Source organism: Microtus oregoni, unplaced genomic scaffold (genome assembly GCF_018167655.1).
Source record: "Microtus oregoni isolate MIOR12 unplaced genomic scaffold, Mior012 000020F_ref0000438, whole genome shotgun sequence".
In the NCBI taxonomy this organism is placed as follows: Eukaryota; Metazoa; Chordata; class Mammalia; order Rodentia; family Cricetidae; genus Microtus; species Microtus oregoni.
Genome location: NW_024543079.1, coordinates 19,745,521 through 19,758,115, shown reverse-complemented (window position 1 = coordinate 19,758,115; position 12,595 = coordinate 19,745,521). Strand labels below are relative to the sequence as shown.

The window sequence follows — 12,595 nt, the reverse complement described above, 5'->3', positions numbered from 1 at the left end:
TATGCCGTTTATCTTGGGAGATTTGTGAGGGGTAGAATTGTTAGGCTTATGGGATGCTGTGTTTAACCACAAATCATTTTCACCACCCTCACCAGATGAGTTGGGATTTCTATTCATTCATTTCTCTCTTTTCAATTATAGCTATGTTACGGGTATGAAGCGGGAACTGATGCTTTTAACTTACCTTAAGATTTATGTTAAGTTTAATCCCAGCACTCGGGAGGCAGAGACAGGCAGATCTCTGTGAGTTCGAGGCCAGCCTGGTCTATAAGAGTTAGTTCCAGGACAGGCTCCAAAGCTACAGAGAAACCCTTTCTTGAAAAACCAAAAAAAAAAAAAAAAAAGAAATATTTATGTTAAGTATTCATGTATGTGCTACTCTGTTTTGCATATCTTCTTTAGAGATATGTCTATTGAGACTTTTTGTAATTTTTAATTGGGTTGTAATTTTTAAAAAATTAACTTTCTTATAAGATTGCCTTCATTTTCTAGTTTCAACATTTTTCTAAAAGGAAATTTGCTTAGGTGGCTTTCTTTCTTTCTTTTTTTTTTCTTTTTGAGACAGAGTTTCTCTGTATAGCTCTGGCTGTCCTGGAACTTGCTCTGTAGACCAATGAACTCACAGAGATCCACCTGCCTCTTAGGTAGTTTTCTTACTTGTTTTTAATAACTCTTTATGCATTCTGGATATGAATTGTGTACCAGATATATGAACTAATTGTTTGTTTGTGTGTGTGTGTGTGTGTGTGTGTGTGTGAGAGAGAGAGAGAGAGAGAGAGAGAGAGAGAGAGAGAGAAATTTGTATACCATCTTTTCATTTTTTAAATTTAACTGGTAAGTAAATATGGATCACTGGAAAATTTTCAGAGTAAAACTCAGATCAGGTACCAGGCCAGGACAATCACTGAGATAAGCAAAAGATATGCAAACCTGGATGAGGATGTGCTGAGCCAAGTTGGTGCTGGAGACACAATGGTGGAAGCCAGGACGGTAGGTCTGTCACTATAGGGTGGGGCCTCGGTGACTGGAAGGCAGCCTCTTTAGAGGCTGTAGTGATGGTGCCTCTGTCATGATTACTGTGGCAGTCCTAGAAGTACAGAGCCATGGGAACACACAGTGTCACTGCCTGCTGGTGCCAATCCAGGAAGTGTGGCCAGTTCCCTTCGTTAGCTCATCAGTGAGCTGGATTTGGGCCAAAGACAAACAGATTGCTACTGTTCAGGATCAAAGGACTCTTCAAAGGACAGATGTTCTTAGGAAGCGCTGTGATTTGAGCACTCCTGTGGACAGAAGGGAGCTTCCTGATGCAGCCCTGACCATTTTGAGGATTTGAATGCAGGCCCCAGTAGCTGGGCTTACTCCCCTTTGCACTGAGTGGTAGGTGGATGGAGCCTGAGAACTTGTAATTGCCTCCCATACTGGGGCGCTGAGATGTCCCTGATCGACGTAACTGAGGTGATGTTACTAACTTGAACTCTGCTTGAAGTTGGAGTCGACCTCATGTCAGTCCATGTGTGTTGAAATCTCCCCCATGAAGTTGTGTAAGTATTGTGTTATGTTAGGGAAGAAAAGGGCTGGGGGCATCCATCTGTCATCCTCACAGGCTATCGTGGCCCGGGATGTGTAGGACCAGTGCTGCCTCAGCTCTGGGTTGTCACTCTACCTGGGACGCTGGCTGTTTTCCTCCTCCACACACACACATACACAGTTTCTATTGCGTGCCGAGTAGATGGCGTCATCATCACAGTGTCTTAGTGAAGGCAGTTCCCTCCATCACGTCACCTCTGCAGAAGCTGGTACCTTTCACCTGCCTCACTGTGACTCCCTCCCACGGGCAGAGGCAAAGCTTCAGAGTGGCAGCTCAGGTCACTCCTGGCACTTGTGAAGGCATCCCGATATGCATGTGGATAGAAGCCTTGAGCTCTTGTTTTGTCTTGCTTGCTGCATATCCTGAGACAGAAACAACTCAGAAGGAGCCAAAGGAAATCTTTATTTTTTTTAATTGAGCAAGGCATGACAGGTACTGCAGCGAGAAGAGTGGAACCAGGCGACAGCTGTTCAGATGGGCAGAACCTGTCTGCAGCAGCTGCTCTACTGTCGCCTGGAGCTACACGCTGGAGATGTCCCCCAGAGCTAGAGCACCCTCCCAAGGGATAGGACACTACAGGGAAGGAGGGGAGTTGAAGTGAGGAGCAGTCTCCATCACCCTTAGGCAGTCTTGCAGCTGGATTTTGTCAGGGAGTGTGTGCCTTCCCAGGGCACGGTGTAGATCTGGAAGGAGCAGAGTGTCTTCTGCAAAATGGGGCAAAGAGAAACAATGAGCACGATGATAATAGTTAAAAAGAGAAGTTCACATCCCAGGATGATGGAACAGCTGTGGAATGACGGACGCAAAACTCTTTTCCCCTTCTAAGTCCCAGGACACTCAGCAGGATCTGCTCATCGCTCCTCCTACATGTGTCCCCTTTCCTGGCTCCATGATTCCACATTCTTCAGCTCCAGCACAACTTGTTAAGGAAGGAGTAGCTTGTGTGAGGCATGGGAGCCCTGGGATAGGATTAAATAGAGTCTTTCTTTCCAGTAAGAATCCTGTAGCTGGGGGCTGGAGAGATGGCTCAGTGGTTAAGAGCATTGCCTGCTCTTCCAAAGGTCCTGCGTTCAATTCCCGGCAACCACATGGTGGCTCACAACCATCTGTAAAGAGGTCTGGCGCCCTCTTCTGGCCTTCAGGCATACAGACAGAATATTGTATACATAATAAATAAATAAATATGAAAAAAAGAGTTATGCTAAGAACATGACTTAAAAAAAAAAAGAATCCTGTAGCTGCCTCTAGTCCAGTAAGTATTGTCCCCTTAGTATCCCAAATTCCAGGATAAATTCATTCAGCAATTAAACCAATCATGTGAACACACTTTCTTTCCCTAACCCTATATATGGGCACAGGTCTGTATTGGCATGATCATAGATGTGCCAAACATCTACCTGTAGATGCTCCGGAATCACTACTCCCTCGACATGTACTACTCTACTTGTGTATACAGGCTTTCCAAATGTACCCATTCCCATTCAAATCATATTCACCAATCCATTTTCCTGTGGGATTGCTCTTAGGCCCTATCAGGTACATACCCTCATCAGATGGGGCTGGTCATGGAAAGGACATTCTGCCAAGTTTGGCTGGGACTTGGTGCATGTGGTTCGGCCTACCATCACATCCAAATAGTAGTTTACTCCAGCCACAATCTACAATGAAAAGACAATAGTCCCGTTAAGTCAATTATATGCAGCCACCTTACACCACAGAATTAAGTGTTTACCTAGGCCTTATGCCTGCTTTGTTGAGAAGCCAGAACTCTCACAGAGAATACAAGCCAACTCTTCCAGACAAGTAGCCTCAGGCCCTGCAGGTAATTGTTTTATTCTAAGCAACCCTGACAAAGTGGCATATATAGCTGAGTAAGAGGAAAAGAAGCAGGCACAAAAAGCAGAAGCCAGGGCTGACAAACCCTTTAGTGGGTCAGGAAAGAAAGAACCGGATCTGGGGACACAGCCAGGGTGTTGCTCTGGGAGCTCAGAGTTGTCTGGATCAGAAGCAAAGGCTCTGGGTTGCAGTGTGGGATTAGCTCAAGCCTGCTGACTGTGGCTTCCTCTGGCTGAAGACACTGTAGCCCTGGAGCAAAGCCAGACCTTCTTCCCCATCACAACAGGAAGCATAGAGGGAACCCATCCCTTTGATTTACCCCAACTCCCTCCTTCCAGGGACAAGAGGAGGTGGGATGCTCTGCAGGCAGGGATGTTTCAAACCAGAGGAAAAAGTGCCATTAATGGCTTCCTCCTTCAGTGAGATTGTCCAGGGAGGATTTCCTTAAGCGTGTCATGTCATTCGCCTGTATGCCTTCAGTTTGCAATTTAAGAATAGAGCTTATCAGTCTCCCGGGACAGGGCACCCCAGACCAACTTGTCAGAAATGTGAAGCAGACTGAGGGACCTGGATCAGGGCTCTGTACATTGCTCTGTGGGACTAGAAAATCAGCTCTTGATTTTCTGGGATCCTAGTTTTCCCAATTATTTTGTCTATTTCCCTCTAGTGCCATAATTGAGGAGGGCTGCTGGCTAAGATTGCTCTCTTGGGGCAATTACCAATTTCTGAGGCTGCTCCCACGGACATTCCAGGGCCATACGAGGAAAGCAAGGCTCCCCAGAACAGTTAGATGTCACCTTCTGAGAAGACCCAAGATGGGGCTTGCCTAGTGCCCTGCACCAACAGTGTATGGCCAAGAGACTCTACACCAGTCTACACAATCACATGTCCCTTAAGGATGGGGGCCTCTCCCGAGAAATGTGTCCCATGGGCACTGTGGAGAATCAAACCATACATGTACAAGCTAAAGCGGCTGTAGCATCACAGGGTTGTCTACCGTAGGGGGACCACCCCATACACACCAAATCATGGCGGAAGAGAACCTCGTCATGTGGCACCATGCTCACCACAGCTGGCTGGACCATCCACATTGCTAAAGATAGCAAGACACAGCAAGCACTACTCAGAAAAAGGCAGGTTGCCGGACTGATTGGAAATAGCTCATGCCGGGAGAGTCTAGGAACTCAGGAGACCAGCTAAGTGAGGTTTTGAGTGAAGGAACTGCGTGTCTGTTTGGTATGTAGAGAATGCCCCTGTTTTCAGGAAGTGTTGACATTCACAAACGTACACAAAAACACACACTCAGGTACACGTGAGTCTGAGTAGAGCGCAGAGAACAGAGCAAACGTGGCTAAGCGTTTACTGGAGGTGCAGGAGAAAATCTGCGTGCCAGTCGTAAGAAGCTTAAAGAAGGGCGCTTACCAGTCGTAAGGAGTTTAAAGAAGGGCGCTTACTCAGTGAGGGCAGATGCAAGCAAGGCCTACTTATCCTTCTCCCAGGTCATTAACCCCAGGAGGCTGGTGGCGGCTAACTCAGCGCAGGAGACTCTAACCTACAGCTTTGGTGCCTCTCTTCGCCAGACTTTTAGAAACAGAACTAAGAGGGTTGGTGCCCACCCGCAGTGCTCTTCTGGGTTTCAGGATAAACCAGAGGGGTAATAACCCTGGAAACACATTGAGGAGGGCTGAGAAGCAGGGAAGGAGGTGGACCGCTCCCGTGAGAAGCACTGGCGGCAGTGGCCAAGTTTCTGCAGACGCGAACCGCGCCCTAGCCAGGGGCGCCTTGTTAGGACTGCCCGAGAGCGGGGTGGCGAGGGGGGGCAGCGGGGGCCACTCACCTGCTTACGGGCTCTTAACACCTGCATGGCGCGGCTGTGGTACGCGTCGTTGCTGCCCTTGTTGTACTCGCTGATGGCGAAGTCCACCGCTCGCTGCACGCCCTCTTCGTTGACATTGGCCTCCTGCAGGCCTCCCAACAAGCGGCGCGGACTTTCCTTGGGGGTCGTGGCCGAGGCCAAGGCCAGGACCGCCATCAGGAGCAGCGGGGCGCGTAACGGGCTGGCCATGGTTGGCTGGGACAAGGGATGGTACTCCAACTAGACTCGGAGTTGCGGCTGAACTGAAGCTACTAACACCGCGCAGCTTTTACCCAATTGACAGACTTGGGGACCAGCCCTCTGCTCCCGGCTCCTCCTTTTCCGGCTACCACCCTGTCCTCTTCTTCCGTCCCGCCCCTACTCCCTACTCCCGGCCCCGCCTCCTCCGCACCATCCCTCCCCCTTCTATAGTTCTCCCTTCCCCTCCCTCCCTTTCTGGTCTCTCTAGCTGGGAGCTGTCGGAGCTGGCCAACTCCTACTCCCCCGCCCTTCCCCCCACTCAGCCGCGCCCTTCTAGCTTCGCCCTTCTTCACTCTTAGCTCTCTGTTCTTCCCAGTTCCTCTTCTCCAGGACCCTGTCCCACAGCTTCCCCTTTCACTCTTAGTTCCCAGTTTCTTTAAAGTCTGGTTTCAATAGAGAAGCCATTGCTTTCCAAACCCTAACATGTCCGTGACTTCTGAACTCTGTTTTTCCAGAGAGGAAAAGGGCAACCAGCCTTTAACTTCCTAGGTCTTCAGAGTTCAGCCTTGATCTGCGAGTGCTCACTATCAGGAAAGACTCTGAGCAGGGCTGTTATTGCCAAGTGCCTGCCGGACTTGTCCTAAGACACTTCCTTATCAAAAGAAGAGGAATTGACCCTGAGAGGTGGGGAGTGGGAAAGAATCTAGGTCTGTGTTGCTACTTATTATCCTTAAAGAAACCATTCCAGGTATCTTTCTGAGCAAGCCAGGAGCAGGAGACAGCAGCACAAATGGCCAAGCCTTGGGCAGACATTGCAGCAGGCTACCCAGTAGTGATACAACATGAACCTCCTGTGTCTTTCACGCTTCCTGATAGACAGGTTAAAAACGACTGATGTGAGAGATTGGGTGTGGTGTCTCATGTTTTAATTCCAGCACAGGGATGGCACAAACTGGTGGACCTCTGTTAGCTCAAGGCCAGGTTGGTACGTCGGTACTTCCAGGTAGCCAGAGCTACACAGTGAGATCCTGTTCTTAAAACAAAACAAGAACAAGAACAACAACAACAAAACAAGCAACCAACCAAACAAACAAAAACTCAATTCCCAGTGTTCCTTGTTTCTAACCAGGAAAAGTCCTGTTGAATCTCCTCACTTGAACCGTGGCTATTCCCTCACCTAGTGCTGTTTTCCTTATCTGGGTGGAACTCCTTGTCTGTTTAAATTCTAAAGAAACCACCGGGCGGTGGTGGTACATGCCTTTAATCCCAGCACTCAGGAGGCAGAGGCAGGCAGACCTCTGTGAGGTTGTAGATAGACCAACCTGGTCTACAAGAGCTAGCTAGTTCCAGGACAGGACCGAAAGCTACAGAGAAACCCTGTCTCGAAAAACTAAAAAAAAAAAAAAAAAAAAAAAAAAAATCCTAAAGGGACCTCTCGACTAATGGCTAGTGATGCCCATCTCTCCCTCTCCTTATCTTTCTACAGAGCTTTATAATTATTGATGACCCCTCCCTTACTACCACCAGTGCAAACCTTGAAGTTTGGTTATGCGGTACTAAAGTCACCAGCATGGGTAGTTAACAGATGTGGGAAATGGGACCAGCCTGAGAGAACATGTGTCCTAAATGTTACAAATACACAGAGAATATAAAGAATTAATATGCACACTAAGGGATATAAGCTATTTCCCTAAGGATCATTATTATATGTTGGAATTATATTTGACAGGTTAAATAAAACATTAAAATATTCAATGTTTGTAAGGTTTTTTTTTTTTGATTTGAATACTTAAGACCAGGTGATTATAATACTTGGAAAGAATACCTAGTTTTCACCGTCTCACCGGGAGTGAGGTATTTTTAATGTATGTGTGCAAAAATAATTTTTTTTTTTTTTTTTATTTTAAATAATTTTTTTTATTAAAAAAAGAGGAAAAAAAAACATAAACAAAAAACAAGTTTCCACCTCCTCCCAGCCTCCCATTTCCCTCCCCCTCCTCCCACCCTTCTCCCCCTCCTCCCACCCTTCTACCCCTCCCCCCACTCCTCTCCCCCTCCCTCTCCAGTCCACAGAGCAGTCCAGGTTCCCTGCCCTGTGGTAAGTCCTAGGTCCTCCCCCCTCCGTCCATATCTAGGAAGGTGAACATCCAAACTGGCTAGGCTTCCACAAAGCCAGCACATTAAGTAGGATCAAAACCCCGTGCCATTGTCCTTGGCGTCTCATCAGCCCTCATTGTTCGCCATGTTCAGAGAGTCCGGTTTTATCCCATGCTTTTTCGGTCACAGTCCAGCTGGCCTTGGTGAGCTCCCAGTAGATCAGCTCCACTGTCTCAGTGGGTGGGTGCACGCCTCGTGGTCCCGACTTCTTTGCTCATGTTCTCCCTCCTTCTGCTCCTCATTGGGACCTTGGGAGCTCAGTCCAGTGCTCCAGTGTGGGTCTCTGTCTCTGTCTCCATCCATCACCAGATAAAGGTTCTATGATGATATGCAAGATATTCGTCAGTATTGCTCTCGGATAGGGTCATTTCAGGTTCCCAATCCTCAGCTACCCAAGGAACTAACTGGGAACCTCATGTTGGGCACTTGGGAGCCCCTCTAGGGTCAAATCTCTTGCTCACCCTAAAGTGGTTCCCTTAACTAAGAATTGTGGTTCCGTGCTCCCCTATCCACCTTTCCTTTATCCCAATTCTCCTGATTCCCCAAATCCCCCCTCCTTCCCTTCTACCTTTTCTCTCCCCATCTCCCCTTACCCCCATCCCACCCCACCCCCAAGATCCTAATTTTCTCCCCGGCAATTGGGTCTACTTCCCTTAGCCAAGAGGATAACTATATGTTTTTCCTTGGGTTCACCTTCTTACTTAGCTTCTTTAGGTTCACCTATTGTAGACTCCGTGGCGCTAATTTATGGCTAGAAACCAATTATGAGCGAGTACATCCCATGTTCATCTTTTTGGGTCTGGGACACCTCACTCAGGATAGTGTTTTCTATTTCCATCCATTTGCCTGCAAAATTCGAGAAGTCATTGTTTTTTACCGCAGCGTAGTACTCTAGCGTGTATATATTCCATACTTTCTTCATCCATTCTTCCATTGAAGGGCATCTAGGTTGTTTCCAGGTTCTGGCTATTATAAATAATACTGCTATGAACATAGTTGAACAAATGCTTTTGTCATATGATAGAGCATCTCTTGGGTATATTCCCAGGAGTGGTATTGCTGGGTCCAGGGGTAAGTTGATCCCGAATTTCCTGAGAAACCGAAACACTGACTTCCACAGTGGTTGCACAAGATTGCATTCCCACCAGCAATGGATGAGGGTACCCGTTCCTCCACAGCCTCTCCAGCAAAGGTTATCCTTGGTGTTTTTGACTTTAGCCATTCTGACAGGTGTAAGATGATATCTCAAAGTTGTTTTGATTTGCATTTCCCTGATTGCTAAGGAAGTTGAGCACGACTTTAAGTGTCTTTTGGCCATTTGAACTTCCTCTGCTGAGAATTCTCTGTTCAGTTCAGTGCCCCATTTTTTAATTGGGTTAATTAGCATTTTAAAGTCTAGTTTCTTGAGTTCCTTATATATTTTGGAGATCAGACCTTTGTCTGTTGTGGGGTTGGTGAAGATCTTCTCCCAATCAGTAGGTTGCCTTTGTGTCTTATTGACTATGTCCTTTGCTTTACAGAAGCTTCTCAGTTTAAGTAGGTCCCATTTATTCAATGTTGCCCTTAATGTCTGTGCTTCTGGGGTTATACATAGGAAGCGATCTCCTGTGCCCAGCTCCTGTAGGGTACTTCCCACTTTCTCTTCTATCAGGTTCAGTGTGTTCGGGCTGATATTGAGGTCTTTAATCCATTTGGACTTGAGTTTTGTGCACGGTGATAGATAAGGGTCTATTTTCATTCTTCTACAAGATGACATCCAGTTGTGCCAGCACCATTTGTTGAAGATGCTTTCTTTCTTCCATTTTATACTTTTAGCTCCTTTATCGAAAATCAGGTGTTCATAGGTTTGTGGGATAAAATCCGGGTCTTCTATACGATTCCATTGGTCGACTTCTCTGTTTTTATGCCAGTACCACACTGTTTTCATTACTGTAGCTCTGTAATAGAGTTTGAAGTCAGGGATGGTAATGCCTCCAGAAGATCCTTTATTGTATAGGATTGTTTTGGCTATCCTGGGTTTTTTGTTTTTCCATATAAAGTTGATTATTGTCCTCTCCAGATCTGTGAAGAATTTTGATGGGATCTTGATGGGGATTGCATTGAATCTATAAATAGCCTTTGGTAGAATTGCCATTTTTACTATGTTGATCCTACCAATCCAAGAGCAAGGGAGGTCCATCCATTTTTTGGTATCCTCTTCAATTTCTTTCTTCAATGCCTTAAAGTTCTTGTCAAATAGATCTTTCACTTCCTTGGTTAGATGTACCCCAAGATATTTTATGCTGTTTTTGGCTATTGTGAATGGTGAAGCTTCTCTGATTTCCCTCTCTGCTTCCATATCCTTTGTGTATAAGAGGGCGACTGACTTTTTGGAGTTGATCTTGTATCCTGCCACATTACTAAAGCTGTTTATCAGCTGTAGGAGTTCTTTGGTGGAGTTTTTGGGGTCGCTTATGTACACTATCATATCATCTGCAAATAACGAAAGTTTAACTTCTTCCTTTCCAATTCGAATCCCCTTGATTCCATTATGTTGTCTTATTGCTATTGCTAGAACTTCAAGCACTATATTGAAGAGGTATGGGGAGAGTGGACAGCCTTGTCGTGTTCCTGAGTTAAGTGGGATGGCTTTGAGTTTCTCTCCGTTTAATTTGATGTTAGCTGTCGGCTTGCTGTATATAGCTTTTATTATATTTAGGTATGACCCTTGTATCCCTAATCTCTCCAAGACTTTTAACATAAATGGATGTTGAATTTTGTCAAATGCTTTTTCAGCATCTAATGAAATGATCATATGGTTTTTTTCTTTCAGTTTATTTATATGCTGGATTACATTGATAGATTTTCGTATGTTGAACCAGCCCTGCATCTCAGGAATGAAGCCTACTTGATCATAATGGATAATTTTTCGGATGTGTTCTTGGATTCGATTTGCCAGTATTTTGTTGAGGATTTTTGCGTCGATATTCATGAGTGAGATTGGCCTGTAGTTCTCTTTCCTGGTTGAGTCTTTGAGTGGTTTTGGTATCAGAGTAATTGTGGCTTCATAAAAGGAGTTTGGTAATGACCCTTCTGTTTCTATCTTGTGGAATACATTAAGGAGTATAGGTATTAGATCTTCTTGGAAGATCTGGTAGAATTCCGCATTGAAACCATCTGGTCCTGGGCTTTTTTTGGTAGGGAGGTTTTTGATAACCTCTTCTAATTCTTCGCGACTAACAGGTCTATTTAGATTGTTCACCAGGTCCTGATTTAACTTTGGTATATGATATTTATCTAAAAAAGTATCCATTTCCTTTACATTTTCCAATTTTGTGGCATATAGGCTTTTGTAGTAAGATCTAATGATTCTCTGAATTTCCTCTGTGTCTGTGGTTATGTCCCCCTTTTCATTTCTGATCTTATTAATTTGCAAATTCTCTCTCTGCCGTTTGATTAGCTTGGATAGTGGTTTGTCAATCTTGTTGATTTTCTCCAGGAACCAGCTTTTTGTTTCATTGATTTTTTGTATTATTTTCTGTGTTTCTATTTTGTTGATTTCAGCCCTCATTTTGATTATTTCCAGTCTTCTACTCCTCCTAGGTGAGTCTGCTTCTTTTTTTTCTAGAGCTTTCAGGTGGGCTGTTAAGTCTCCAATGTGAGCTTTCTCTGTTTTCTTTAAGTGGGCACTTAGTGCTATGAACTTTCCTCTTAGGACTGCTTTCATAGTGTCCCATAAGTTTGAGTATGTTGTTTCTTTATTTTCATTGAATTCCAGGAAGACTTTAATTTCTTTCTTTATTTCTTCCTTAATCCAGCTATGGTTCAATAGTTGACTGTTCAGTTTCCATGACTTTGTATGCTTTCTGGGGGTAGCATTATTGTTGAATTCTAACTTTAATCCATGGTGATCTGATAAGACACAGGTGGTTACTAATATTTTTTTGTAACTGTGGATGTTTGCTTTGTTACCGACTATGTGGTCGATTTTCGAGAAGGTTCCATGAGCTGCAGAGAAGAAGGTATATTCTTTCCTATTTGGATGGAATGTTCTATAGATGTCTGTTAAGTCCATTTGATTCATTACCTCCACTAATTCTCTTATTTCTCTGTTAGGTTCCTGTCTGATTGACCTGTCCATTGGTGAGAGAGGAGTGTTGAAGTCTCCTACTATTAGTGTGTGCGGTTTGATGGCGGCCTTGAATTTTAGCAATGTTTCTTTTATGTACGTGGGTGCTTTTATATTAGGGGCATAGATGTTCAGGATTGAGACTTCATCCTGATGAACTGTTCCTGTTATGAGTATAAAATGCCCCTCTCCATCTCTTCTGATTGATTTAAGTTTAAAGTCAACTTTGTTAGAGATTAGTATGGCCACACCTGCCTGTTTCTTAGGTCCATTTGCTTGATAGGCCTTTTCCCAGCCCTTTACTCTGAGTAGGTGCCTGTCTTTGTGGTTGAGGTGTGTTTCTTGTAAACAGCAGAATGTTGGATCCTGTTTTCTTATCCAATCTCTTAGCCTGTGCCTTTTTATAGGTGAGTTGAGTCCATTGACATTAAGTGATATTAATGACCAGTGGTTGTTAACTCCGGTCATTTTTTTTTAGTCGTAGAGTTTGTGTGTTTCCCTTCTTTGTTTTGTGTTGGTGAAGGGTCTCTAGATGTCTGAGTTATTGTGGTCATTGTTGGACTCCTTGGTTAGTGATTTTCCTTCAATTACTTTCTGTAAGGCTGGATTTGTGGCTGCGTATTGTTTAAATTTGTTTTTATCCTGGAAAATTTTATTTTCTCCATTTATAGTGAATGAAAGCTTGGCTGGGTATAGTAATCTGGGCTTGCACCCATGGTCTCTCAGTTTCTGCAGTACATCTATCCAGGACCTTCTGGCTTTCATGGTTTCCATGGAGAAGTCAGGTGTAAGTCTGATAGGTTTACCTTTATAAGTAATTTGGCCTTTTTCCTTTGCAGCTCTTAATATT

The 12,595-nt window shown here is 44.8% G+C and overlaps 1 protein-coding gene across 1 annotated transcript; it reads right to left on the bottom strand.

The window, feature by feature from the left end:
• Nucleotides 1-1,973: 1,973 nt before the first annotated feature.
• LOC121460226 (cystatin-C-like) lies at nucleotides 1,974-5,598 on the bottom strand. The gene is made up of 3 exons (XM_041670485.1): nucleotides 5,262-5,598; nucleotides 3,133-3,246; nucleotides 1,974-2,292 (listed from the first exon to the last, which is right to left on the bottom strand). Exons 1-3 carry the CDS (start codon nucleotides 5,487-5,489, stop codon nucleotides 2,209-2,211), a joined length of 426 nt encoding a protein of 141 aa, XP_041526419.1. The 5' UTR covers nucleotides 5,490-5,598; the 3' UTR covers nucleotides 1,974-2,208.
• Between the last annotated feature and the right edge of the window lie 6,997 nt (nucleotides 5,599-12,595).